We start from the raw sequence: 13,338 nt of genomic DNA, 5'->3' as shown, positions 1-13,338 counted from the left end.
CACATTACGAGATGCTCTTATGCTTTGCCGACCCTGAACTCTGTACGGACACAATCACTGCTCTGTCGCTCCAATGCACTGTGTCTCTGGCCGAGCTTGTGGACATTGTCCGAATTCATCCGCGTCTCACCTCTCTTGGCATTGGATCTCTGTTTCCGCTATCGCACTACGATGGACAATCTCGTCGGATGAGCCAATGGTTCGATGACGACCACGACGAAGACTCGGTCCAGTTAGCTCGCCAGTTGAAGCAATACCTATGCAACTCCTCAATGACAGAGCTATCACTACTATCAACGCCCGTTCCGACGACAAAGTACCGCTGCAATTTCTGCTCGAGACGATTCCAGCCTCCAGAGATCACTGACGCATCCTTTGAGGAGTCCTATCACTTCAGCAACATCTGGAACGATATACTGTGGACAATGTTCGACCAGACACCAAACACTGGCATCCGGCATCTGGAGATGGACCAATCGCTCTATACTTTGGTTGATCGAGAGTTCTACGATCTTCTGCGTCAATCCATGCACTCGCTCTGCTTCATTGCTCTTCATGGAGTGAGAGATAGCGAGCTTCAGTCGCTGGCGCGACTCATTGGACATTCGACCAACACCAATCTGCGTTCGTAGTCACTGTCCTATCATCGCCATCTATGCACTGCCAAGCAGTTCTTTGATATGCTGACTCCTGCCATCGTCTCCAACAACCATATTGTGGAGCTCTCTTATCCAATCATCGAGGATCAAGACCTCAGACTCCAACAAGTGGCGATGTTGTGCAAGAGTCCCTCGCTACGCAGGTTACACTTCACCTCACTGCACAACAGAAATAAACTTAGCTTCTCTTTCGATGGCTGATGCAAATCAAGATGCATCCAACAAATATCAACAAATACATATCACAGCAACAACAGGATCAGGCTGATGTACAGATACAGCAACCTCCATCGATGCTGCACCCAAGCCCCTCCTCTGTGACCCAACGATAGAGGAGTTCTCTGACTTGCGAGAAAAGTAGTTCACTTAGCAAGCAACAAACAATACCAACTAACAAGGCATACTATCCAACCAAAGAGGACGAGTACAGGAAGATCGAGATGGTGATGCGAGTAGTCTTGAATACTATTCCAACAAGTTGATGGCAGAGTTAAAGAAGAATCCAAAGATAAAAAACAAGATACCAATGCGCACAATCGATATTGGTAATGTTAGGAACATTATGTTCCTGGCATTGTTAGGGTTTGGTTACAAAGTTAGCAAGGTTTGATGGACAAAGCCAGAAGGGTGATGGTGGTGACTGTCGAGTGCGAGATACCTCGCTGTCAATCTTATATCGTCATTTCTGGTACGTTGAATACTAGAGCGCTGTACTTACGAGGAGTGTTGAGCAGTTTGGTCGAGATGCCACGTATTCTAATGACCTTGAAGAAGGTGTTGGAGATCAGAAGACGAAAAGCCCATCTAGGCCATATCGGGTCAAAGATTTGTCTCAACTAGTGCAACAGGATGATGAGATATTCCAACACTGGTGGACCATCATAGTATACATTATTGCCATACTTTAAACAACTAGAGATGGAAATCCAAACTTTAGTCTACACAATTTGATTGTGATTGGTAGTGTAATGAATAATCGAAAGCTTTCTTGACGTTCAGTTGTCCATCAAAAAATCGGGGTGTATGTTCACATGATTGTGCCTCCTCTCATCTACCCAAGATGATCTCCATCGAACCCAATCCTTTCAAAGTAAGTATCTTATTTACATATTAAATTAAATTAATATTTAAAATCTCAAGAGGTTTTTTTTGGTGATGATCAACATCATTAAACATAATAATCTTACCATTAATTAATTCAAAGAGATACAACAACAACAACAATGAGTTTACCATCTACTGAAGCACAGCATGTGAATCAAGACACCCAGTACATTCGTACACTGTTTCAATCATTGGACAACAACAATGATGGCAAACTGTCAAGGGATGAACTGAAGCAAGGATTTCGTAAGCTGCACATCCCATCCTCTGAAAGAAACATCGATCAGTTCCTAGAGGCTGTAGATTCCAATCATGATGGCAATGTATCATTCGATGTATGTACTGTACTACATGCCAATAGAGGTGATCACCATCCAATGTATTAACTATTTAATCAATCAATGTACCAACCAAACAGGAGTTCTCACAGTTTGTCAATAAGAACCTAGTACAACTAAAGACTTTGTTCAATGATTTGGACACTGACAAGAGTGGATACTTGGACATCAAAGAGATTGAACAGTCAATTGACAGGATTGGATTGAAGCTATACTCTGATCAAGAGTTGGTTCGTCTGTTCCAAAGAGTTGACACTAACAATGACAACAAGATAGACTTTAATGAATGGAGGTATGTTGTAATTATTAATTGTACAAGAGTGGATGAATGAACGGACACTAACTATGTTAATCACTGATCAGAGAACTACTTGTACTATTACCAAACTCAAACTTGAGTGCAGCATTGGCCTATTGGAAGGATGCTCAGATTCTTGATGGCGGAGATGATGGTGGTGGCTTTGCTCCACCCCCAGCAACCTTGGCCCCACTGCCAACCACTGGGTCACTGGCCGAAACCACCAGAGTGGCCATCATCCGTACACTAACATACATGGGTGCAGGAGCTGCAGCTGGTATCGTCTCACGTACAGCCACAGCACCAATCGAAAGAGTTAAGCTCACCTACCAGCTGAACCATGGTGCTCCCAGATCCATTGCTGAGACCTTCAGAGTGGTGTATGCTGATGGTGGTCTCCGTGGTCTGTTCCGTGGTAACTTGGCCAACATCCTCAAGGTCAGTCCAGAGTCTGCCGTCAAGTTTGCCACGTTCGAGGCTGTCAAGAGAATGTTTGCAGAGACTGACGCCGAGTTGACCTCAGCACAACGTTTTATTTCGGGTGCCTCAGCTGGTGTCGTCTCTCATGCGTCGCTCTTCCCTCTAGAGGTGGTTCGCACACGTCTCTCTGCCGAGCCAGTTGGAACATACAGTGGTATATTCGATTGTTTCAGACAGACGTACAGGGCCGAAGGATTCAGAGCATTTTACAGAGGCCTTACCGCTTCAATCCTCTCGACTATTCCACACTCTGGTATCAACATGTTGGTCTATGAGTCGTTGAAGCATCAAGTGATCAACTCAAAGCATGGAGAGGATCCATCTGCTCTTGAACTATTGACGTGCGCATCCATCTCCTCAACGATGGGTCAATTGGTGTCATACCCAATTCATGTGATCAAGACAAGACTGGTCACTGGTGGTACCAAGGCCAACCCAGAAGTAAGTTCATCTATTATTCCGGTGTCTATTCATTCCCATCATTAACAACGACAAAACATAACCCGATATAGAAATACAGCGGACTAATAGATGGACTGACCAAGACAGTGCAGAAGGAAGGATTCAAGGGATTGTACAGAGGAATTGTACCCAACTTTATGAAGAGTATTCCAAGTCATGGCATCACATTCGTCACCTATGAGTTCCTAAAGAATGCCTTCAACATCAAGAAACATGAAAAGCATCACTAAGTCAGAGATACTGTGCCAATGGCACAACAACAATGTAATAACATCACATCATTACTTATTAATTTGATCTTGACCTTTATTTGATGACCATTGGATAGGTATAACATGACTACCAGACTGGAAGCACATCAGAAGCATTGCACTTGTTGTTTGGACACTTGGCAGTGATGTCATAGTTGTATGAACCCCAGAGGTAGTCCCAGATGGAGACTCCACCTCGGGTAAAGGTGTTGGTGGCAAGGTCCATGGAGTTGAGCAACTTGACATAGAGATGGTTACCGTCAAAGTAGTATTGGTTTCCATTTCCATTGACCACCTGATCACGTGATGATACAGAGGTTATTGTGTTGACAGGGTTGCCAAACTCGTAAGATCCCTTGGCAGTGAAGGTCGTACCGGCTGGATATCTGAGAGCAAGCAAGACGTAGGTGCCACGGGGCATCTGGTGAACCTTGATCTTGAAGCTCGAGGGTGAGCCAGAGAGCGCCGTGAAGTAGAAGTACCATCCATTGTTTGTGACACCAGTGATGCCTGGATTCTTGGTCATGAGACACGACCTTCTTGGGCCTGTTATTCCTGCTCCAAAGAGAGTATGGTTGCCAATGTAGCTGTCCTCGGGCATCTCTGGACCGTCCCACTCGATCATTCCGGGGATGAGGAAATCAATGTTGGCGATCTGTCTCGTGGCAGGATCTTGGTTGCAGACCCAGACTTTCCAAGCTGCCTCATAGGTGCAACTGTCATCGTATCGCCACCAGTTGAGATAGGAGCCTACAATGGTAGGACGGCCTCGGAGAGTAGCAGAGCCATCCCAATCGACAAAGTTGAAGTATCTGCTCGAGCCAGTCTCCTGTGCATCATGTGCGATCATGACCTGACGATCGACATTGGTGTAGGTAATGTTCTTGGAGGCAGAGATACCCTGTGGCTTGTACTTGTCACTGTGGACCATTGAGAGAATGACAGAGTTGTCATCGAGTGGACCAGTGGCTTGTGGACGATGTTTAAAGTTACGGAAGTTGATGTTGGTCAATATTGTTTGGGTAAGGGTATCATAGAACTTTGTGCGTGCGGAAAGAGCATTAGTATGTATGAGCAACATCAAAATGCTTGGATAGTTACCTGAAAACCAGTACGTATCTCTACTTCAGCGACAGGATTGTTGGTCTTTCCATTGACAATGGCATTGTTCATCCAGGCCGAGCCAAAGAGCATTGCAGATCGCTTGTTGTCATGTGATTCATAAGAGTCAATCTCAATCTGATTGCCCCAGTGGCCTACACCAAGGTTGCAGAGGAATGCTTTGGTGTTGGTGAATCTCATCCAGACCGTATTGCCATTGGTGTCAGTTGTCTCTCGAGCATCACGACCAGACAGATACTGAAGAAGTGATCCAGAGTAATAGAGGCTACCTCCAGTGTAGATGCATGCGCCAGCAGACCAGAAGTATCCAGAGGAGTGGGCCGTGTTTCCATCAAACTCGAGGTTGGGTCTGCTTGAGGGGTCTGGTGGTGTGTTAGTTGATTTGAAGTTAACTTGGTGAGCTCGTTGACAACTTACCAAACGTCTGACTTTGGAAGGCACCAACAGAGTTGTGGAGGTTGGGGAAGGCGTATCCAGCCCATCCACCACTTGCAGCATTTCCAATGATCCTGTTGTATGCATTGGTGATGTAGAAGCCGGCTGCTGCAGAGTCGGCTGGCTGTTTGAGTGAGTCTGATTCGGTAAAGGTGTCTCCACCCTGTCCATCTCCTGCGGCAGGTGTTCCAATTACATGGACGTAGGCAGCTAGATTGTAGGCAACGGTGTTGTTCTCCTCAACACCATCCTCTAGATAGTAGCAGTGTCCCACAATGTCAAAGCCAACATTACGCTCTACGACAACATTGTTAGTGCCATGGATAGTGACACAACGGTAATAACTGTTGACAATTGAGTTGTCAGAGATGTAACTGTCGGTGAGTGATCCAGCCAAATGGAAGTGAAGTGGGTATCGGGCACGCATGTTGGTCTGGCCCATTCGAGTGAGTTGGAGTCCTGCGAATTGGCCTCTGCCCATCGCAAGGATGTGACCACCGAATGCCTCAGATGCAGGGTCATCCGAGGAACCGGTGAGCTTGATGCGACGAGAGATGAGACCGACCTCAGCTTGGTACTCTTGGCCGGCATAGTGAAGGAACTGGAGTGACTGGGTGAGCCCGATGGTCCTGCCCGTGACGCTTGCGATGGTGCGCACCTCGTTCTCACGAGTCGTCTCATCATAGTATCTGGAGGTGGTGATCACGATCTGTTGGCCTACCTCCCAGTTGATGTCGTCCATAACGTAGAGGTACTTGTCACCAGACTTGGCTGTGGCAGCGAGACGAGTCCAAGTGTTGTGGTACTGTTTGCCATGCATTGAGATGAAGCCATTCTTGGCGACGGCAATACCCTTGCTTCCCATACCAGGTGCGATTGTATCACCAGTGGTCTTTCGACCATGGAACACTATCTCAATGTTTCCGAGGATGCGACATTTTGGTGATCCCATCAGGAGTTGTCCACCATTGTCAACAAAGATATCACGGACATGAAGAGTGTAGGTGGCATCTGAGAACACTAGTTTGGATCCGCTGGGGACTACTATGCGTTGATATGTGGCATTTGGAACAAGAGAACAGGATGAGATGAGTACTGCAGTGTTGGCAGGGAGAGTGATTGTGGCTGTTGATGGTGTTGGAACTGAACCACCCCAAGTGGCAGGATCATGCCAATGCTTGAGACCTGTCGCCAAGTGTGGGCACTGTGTTCTATCCTGTGAAACAAGTCCTGTTGTTGGCTTGCGAAGCTTGACAAGTTCAGATTCTTTGGTCAAGAGACCTGAGGGGGGAGTTGGCGTTTGAGTTGGTGTTTGAGTTGGCGTTGGCGTTTGAGTTGGTGTCTGAGTTGGCGTTGGAGTTGTTGTTTGTGTTGGTGTTGGTGTTTGAGTAGGAGTTGGTGTTGATGTTTGAGTAGGAGTTGGTGTTTGGGTAGGAGTTGGTGTTTGGGTAGGAGTTTGTGTTGGAGCTGGGCCGCCTGGAGCAGTAACTGAAGGATCCTTAATATAGAAGGTGTAAGGAGCACCTGTCTTTGGGTATTGAACACGGATACCAAGAGTGATTCCAGTCCAGTTGGTGGAGGGCGTGAACTTGACTGAGCGATCCATCCAGCTGGTGTACTGATTGAATGGTCCTGAGAATGGGAAGCATTGGACGATCTGAGTTGGGTTCTCAGCAATGAATCCATTGGACGTGTTTGGATTGTAGTTCTGGAGTGCACAGAAGGATAGACTGGTGAATGTCATTGGATTGGGTGTGCCAAGGAGGAACTTGAGTGAGAACGTATACTCGACGCCATTGAGGAATGAATGGTTGATCTTGGTCGATGCCAGCCACCATTCTGGAATAGGCCATGCCTCGAGACCGACCACAAATGCTCCGTTGATATTGACTCCATTTGATGTTCCACTGGCCACGGCATATGACAGTAGTGTGCTCTTGTACCAGTAGTCAACATAGGTCCAGTCAGAGAGGGTATTGTACACAGTGGTCACTGGAGGGGCAGGTGTTACACTTTGGGTCGGTGTTGGAGTTGGAGATGGAGTAGCACTTGGAGTTGGGGATTGGGTCACAATTGGCGTTGGAGTTGGAGGGGGCGGAGCGGCAAGACTTGGGTTCTTGATGTAGAAGGTGTAGGGCACACCTGTCTTTGGATATTGGACACGGATACCAAGAGTGATTCCGGTCAAGTCTGTGGATGGTGTGAACGTTACAGTACGATCCATCCAGCTGGTGTACTGATTGAATGGTCCTGAGAATGGTAAACATTGGACGATCTGAGTTGGGTTCTCAGCAATGAATCCATTGGCAGTGTTTGGGTTGTAGTTCTGGAGTGCACAGAAGGATAGACCGGTGAATGTCATTGGATTGGGAGTACCGAGCAGGAAGCTCAACGAGAAGGTATATTGTACACCCTTCTTGAATGAGTGAGTGATATTGGACGTGGTAAGCCACCATTCAGGAATAGGCCAGGCTTCCAACTTTACGGCAAAGGCACCGGTGAGACTGACTCCATTAGATGTACCAGTGGCAGCGGCAAAGGACAACAGTGTACTCTTGTACCAGTAGTCAACGTAGACCCAATCCGATATTGAGTTGTAGACAGTGGTCGATCCAGTGTTGGTGGAGCGCAAGGAATGACGAGGAGTCGCTTGGCCAGATAAAAGTAAACCTCCTGGAGGTGTTGGATCTCTCCAGTTAGGATCGATAGGACATGATGGTTGCTGACCAAGCACTGTCAATGTTAGCAACAGTAACAATAATAAATAGAGATAATTCTTCATTAGTTTAAGTAGAGGTGTGTGTTATGAATGTGCTGTACATACATCTATCTAGATATTTATAACAACGTCCTCTGATCTTAGAGAACCCGAACTTGTCAAGATTATTTGAACAGACGACCTAAAAACCCAATCTTTTAGGTTGGATATTTGATCAAGATATTTTTGTTATGATGGTTATGTTTTGGTCATCACCGACAAAGATTAGTAACGACTTGATCGTTGTTAGAGTATATTGCTATTCGAGGTAAAATAGATACCTCAAACTATTATCTGTTTGATCATTATTTGTTTGGTTGAACCTAGTAAATGTTTTCAAAAATATATCAAAAGAATCTACATCTGTTTAGAACCAACAACAATCCATTTAAATTAAAAATAAATAAAACACACTTGATCAAATTTTAATATTTTATTAAAACAGAAACATTCTCTCTCTCTTTATTTCAAACACATACATAATAAGAATAACAAACAGAAGTAATAACAATAATAATCTATCGTATATCATCATAATCATCATCAATCATCAAACATACATACAAATACATTCAACAACAATATAGTTTATAAATGGATTCATTAACAAGAAGGATTATAAAAGAGTCACAAAGATTGGTTACTGAACCTGGTATGTGATCTTATCTCTATTCAACGAACGAGATCAACATCAACAATGTAACTTACTAACATGTACAACATCTATACACGACTGACGATGACAACAGCTCCAGGTATAAGTGCTACACCACATACTGATAACTTACGCTATTTCAATGTTATAATATCAGGACCTGAAGGATCTCCTTTCCAAGGTAAGGACACAGGAAACAGGACAAAATCAATGTTGATTCAACATATCATCAATTGTAGTGCAATGCTAACACCTTGTCTCATTAATCTATCGATCTAAATATATAGGAGGAGTGTTTCATTTAGAGTTGTTCTTAACTGATGACTACCCAATGTCTGCACCTAAAGTTCGTTTCTTAACAAAGATTTATCACCCTAATATTGATAAGCTTGGTAGGATTTGTTTAGATATATTAAAAGATAAGTGGAGCCCTGCACTACAGATACGTACAGTGTTATTGTCGATTCAAGCTCTACTTTCTGCACCAAATCCTGATGGTAAGTGGGCATTGTCAATCAATCATACTGTATCCAATATCCATCTACTAACCTGTGACACAACACAGACCCTTTGGCTAATGATGTTGCGGAACACTGGAAATCAAACGAGAAGGATGCCATTGAAAGAGCCAGGGAGTGGACACGCATATATGCAGTATAATGTTAGGAGTGAAACCTCAACTAAGCTGCTGCTGCTTGCTCGCACATAGGGCCAAATTCGTCAAAGACATTGACACCGACCCTCTCGTGACATCTAGCTAGATAGCCTGTCAGTCCCCTGTATACAAGTGAAACAATAAAGGATAGCCCCTAAAACCTAACCAAGGGCGCTATCCTCGAAATTACCATGACCTGCTGCCAATGCATTCGAATGCATGCTTCTCAGCTAACTACATAGGTTTGCAGCTACTTGACCACGCTCTCGTCTTCGAGGATGAGAACAGATGATTAGGTCGAAATGCGTCCTTCAGGACCTTTATCTGTCAGATTGTAAGTGTGATTGGACTCGCATTCATCTAAGATCGATCGAACTAATTAGAGTGCAGTAACAACGAGATTGTCAATCGTCTGTTTTTGGAGGCCAGTGTGTGGTGTTTAGATCGTCGATCCTGTTTAGAACCTGGTAAAAAGTGAAGTGATTGGACGTACAATACTGGAAAAATAAGACTTAAGTAAGTAGGTAGATAGAAGTAGTACATCCGTTACTATTATAATTATTATTAAGTCAATTTATTACTACTGTTGTATAAATTATATTATTGTGTAAGTATATATATTTGTTAATTGTGTGGTGTGGGAAGTGTGGTAGTTGATGATGTATGATTTATGATCATGTCATCAGTGCATGTGACAGAAGACTACCCAATATACTCAACACGTGTCACAACTATAATCCCAGTTGAAGAGACTTCTTATTATTTATGGGCCTCAATATATCAGGACATTAACTTTACATTTAGATACAATGTTACTAACATAAGTTGTATATCCATCTTTTCAATCAATCAAATAATAATTATTTTTATTAGAGATATTTATATTTAGAATGACTACTACTCTATCATATCAAGATGTTGCCAAGACTCAATTACCCAATTCCAACTTGTTCCGAGATAGTAGTGAGGATTCAATAATTGAGGAGGATATAAACACTGCTGACGACTGTGATTCAGACGGTGAGGTGGCCTGTTCCGATGAGGCTACTCTCAGAGTATTACTACTACGTGAGAGGAGCAAATTGATGGGTGCCAAGGAGACCATTGCCAGTTTGGTGGAGCAGATCACTCAGTACAAGGAGTTGGTTGAGGAGGAGAAGTCAATCCTAGAGACAAAGTTGAACGAGGAACGAATCACCAAGTTGGAGCTCTACCAGATACTAAAGGCTGTGGAGAGTGAGAAGGATACAGTCACCAAGCAATTGGATACTGTTATCAAGGAGTGTGGTCAGTTGGAGCAGGAGAAACAGACCATATCAAAGGATAACATTAATAATCTTCAATCATTAATGGAGGAGATATCCGGTATCGAGGAGAACAATGATGCATTGGAGAAGTCGTTGGATGCCGAGCGTGCCAAGTGCAAGTTGCTGGAGAAACAATTGTCCGAGCAGTTGTCCATCAATCACAAGTTACAATCAGTCAACACATCACTGGGTGACAACAATGCCTTGGAGTCAATGAGAAGACAGGTGGCTGAGATGCAAACACAACTTACCAAAGAGAAGGAGAAGATGTCAATGGCCGATCACTATCTTGTCCAAGCCCGAAAGTCTTTGGGACTGACGACCAACATCACAGGGGGATCTGCCACCGTCGACATTCAGGAGCTCACAAGTCTCAAGACAAACCTGGAGGAGGAGAGGAAGCAGTTGACACGTACCCAGATGCTGCTCGAGGAGGAGAAAAAGAGGTCCGAGTTGAACAAGAGATCATCTGACAACATGGTGTCTAGGATCAGAGACCTAATTGCTTCACACCATGTCACACTCCAACAACTCGACGATGAGAAGGAGAATGTCAAGTTGATGACTACAGAGCTCGATCGTCTCAGACAACAGACTGGACAGTCAATCAATGTATCCAACAATTCCACACCATCATCCATGTCACCACATCAACAACCATCAAAGCCTTCCCTAAGTAGTATTGAGAACCTCCGTATCTCTGGTGAACCTGTCCCGACAGAGTCCAGTTCCAGACAGATGTTGTACAAGTCAATCATCAGGAATGGAGCGCTTGGTCAAGAAAACATTGGTGGTGTAGCATTAGAGGGTGGCAAGGGCAAGCTATCCAAAGTCAAGTACACAAGCAACAACTCACCAGTGATCCTGGAGAGGAAGCAATCAATCAGTACTATATCATTCAAGCAGAGCAAGAAGTTGGAGAAGGAGATCAAGGAAATATCGCGAAAGATTCAACAAGAGGAAGAGGAGGTAAAGAAGCCCACAAACGACTCCAATGATGAGAAGCAAGGTGACATTTTGGGAGGTTCAGCTACACCACCTCCATCTCTTCGATCCAAAGGTCCTCCCAAGCTTGTCAAGAGAGGATCATCATTCTTTGACCTTGTGACAAGACGTCCTAGGTCGTCTTCCTCTTCTGAACTTGTGAATAACTCTTCGTCTGCAACATCCAAAGCAAAGGATCCGTCTGCCCCCAAGACACCATCGACATTGTCAAGGGCATCGGGTGCTGCAGTATCATCACAGATGCCACCACCAGCTGTGGAGAAGGCTAGTCCAACAATCACAAGGAAGAAGTCATTCTGGCGAATATCCTCTAAATAAATACTAATGTACATTAACAACGACAGACTAACATTGCACGGTGACAAAATCCCTATTTAACTATTTGGAAGAGAAACTGAAAGACCACCCTCCAGACTGGCACCAAGTAAGATACCAATTGAGAATCAAAGAGGAACAAACAACTCACTAATCATCACCTACTACTTGAAAACAAGAAGATGAGCAAATAATAATTATTTATTTTAGAAAACTAAAACTAGGACAATGTCATGAATGGACTTTATGAATTGGTACGTAGAAGAATGGACATTCAAAATCAATGTTAAGGTTCTTTAGAGTGACATAATTGAAACAACTACAATGGAGACCAGAAATGTGCAACTAAGCTTTGTGTAGCTAGCTGAAGAAGTAGAGCTAGTTTTCTGGCCAGTAGTGGGCTCGGCAGTAGTGGGGGTACCTGATCCGGTGGTGGATTGGGCAGTGGTAGACTGAGCAGTCGTTATCGGTTGGGTAGTTGAAACTTTGGTCGTAGATGAGTCTCCAGTAATAGTTGTAGTAGATGTGGTTGTAGTGGCCTGGGTCGAGTTTCCAGTCGTAGTAGTAGTAGATGCCGTTGTCGAAGTTGTCTCGTTTCCAGAAGTTGCTGTTGTAGAGGTAGTGGTGCTACCAGTGGTTTGAGTAGTCAAGTATTCTCCAGTTGTGATGAGACCACTTGGGTTGGTGCTTGATAAAATGCATTTATTACAAACGTAGACAGGGATAGGAAGACTATAGTCGGCACCATTATAACCTTTGCACCACCAGGTGTTGTTGTTATCGTTATAATTTAAAGATGAGTTACAAACTTTGCCAGTTCCGACACAACAACCATATCCTCCTGCCCCGCCCTCAACTTTGGTCTGCTTGGCATTGGCAAGACTAATAACTGCCAAAACAACAATTGTCAATAGAGTTCTATATTTGATAAACATAACTAATTATTATACTATTATTAAGATTGAGTAACTATTAGATAACATTAATAAATGGATTCAAGTGACTCTTCTTTTATAAATACTCTCTTATTGACCAAGTTGAGGGAAAAAATCTTCCCTCGACTTTAGTCTTTAAATCATAATCTTTGAAGATTTTGGACCCATTCACGGACAACCTTCATCTCCCCAATCATAGATGAGTGTCATCAAACGAGAAAGTCAACACTGTTTTGTGTTGATTCTTAGGTGTCCAAGTGATCGCCAAGTATGGAATTCGCAGATCCATAAACTATGTAATGACTTTAATTTTATCCTTTCTGAAATTGAAACTCTGCAGTTGTCAACGGCTAACCCGGAAAAGGACTTCAAACCACAGATTGACTGATGTGGGATGTACAATAACATTCACACACGAATCTTCACAAGGACGTTCTGGACTTTTACTTTAGCAACAAGAACGACTGTCACAAGTTTGTCGAGTTTGTCTCCTCGATCGTGCCCATCAAGATAGTTGTTGAATTATCGAATTAACGAATTAGATATAGATACGATTAAA

At 43.9% G+C, this 13,338-nt stretch overlaps 5 protein-coding genes across 5 annotated transcripts; 4 read left to right on the top strand and 1 right to left on the bottom strand.

Moving 5' to 3' along the window:
• Positions 1 to 11: 11 nt before the first annotated feature.
• SAMD00019534_073730 (hypothetical protein) lies at positions 12 to 632 on the top strand (the record flags this gene model as incomplete). The annotated part of the gene is made up of 1 exon (XM_012897070.1): positions 12 to 632. One exon carries the CDS (start codon positions 12 to 14, stop codon positions 630 to 632), a length of 621 nt encoding a protein of 206 aa, XP_012752524.1.
• Positions 633 to 1,882: 1,250 nt separating this feature from the next.
• SAMD00019534_073720 (hypothetical protein) lies at positions 1,883 to 3,571 on the top strand (the record flags this gene model as incomplete). Its single annotated transcript, XM_012897069.1, has 4 exons — positions 1,883 to 2,098; positions 2,182 to 2,393; positions 2,465 to 3,320; positions 3,392 to 3,571. 4 exons carry the CDS (start codon positions 1,883 to 1,885, stop codon positions 3,569 to 3,571), a joined length of 1,464 nt encoding a protein of 487 aa, XP_012752523.1.
• A 109-nt stretch (positions 3,572 to 3,680) lies between these two features.
• Positions 3,681 to 7,931, bottom strand: SAMD00019534_073710 (hypothetical protein; the record flags this gene model as incomplete). The annotated part of the gene is made up of 3 exons (XM_012897068.1): positions 3,681 to 4,631; positions 4,694 to 5,076; positions 5,132 to 7,931. The coding sequence occupies 3 exons, from the start codon at positions 7,929 to 7,931 to the stop codon at positions 3,681 to 3,683; spliced, it is 4,134 nt and encodes a 1,377-aa protein (XP_012752522.1).
• Positions 7,932 to 8,501: 570 nt separating this feature from the next.
• SAMD00019534_073700 (hypothetical protein) lies at positions 8,502 to 9,222 on the top strand (the record flags this gene model as incomplete). The annotated part of the gene is made up of 4 exons (XM_012897067.1): positions 8,502 to 8,559; positions 8,657 to 8,743; positions 8,850 to 9,059; positions 9,128 to 9,222. 4 exons carry the CDS (start codon positions 8,502 to 8,504, stop codon positions 9,220 to 9,222), a joined length of 450 nt encoding a protein of 149 aa, XP_012752521.1.
• An 885-nt stretch (positions 9,223 to 10,107) lies between these two features.
• Positions 10,108 to 11,847, top strand: SAMD00019534_073690 (hypothetical protein; the record flags this gene model as incomplete). The annotated part of the gene is made up of 1 exon (XM_012897066.1): positions 10,108 to 11,847. The coding sequence occupies one exon, from the start codon at positions 10,108 to 10,110 to the stop codon at positions 11,845 to 11,847; it is 1,740 nt and encodes a 579-aa protein (XP_012752520.1).
• Between the last annotated feature and the right edge of the window lie 1,491 nt (positions 11,848 to 13,338).

The sequence above is a fragment of the Acytostelium subglobosum genome, assembly GCF_000787575.1.
Source record: "Acytostelium subglobosum LB1 DNA, scaffold: scaffold15, whole genome shotgun sequence".
Taxonomy (NCBI): domain Eukaryota; phylum Evosea; class Eumycetozoa; order Acytosteliales; family Acytosteliaceae; genus Acytostelium; species Acytostelium subglobosum.
The sequence above is the reverse complement of the archived record's forward strand: the minus strand, read 5'-3'. Positions and strand labels throughout refer to the sequence as shown.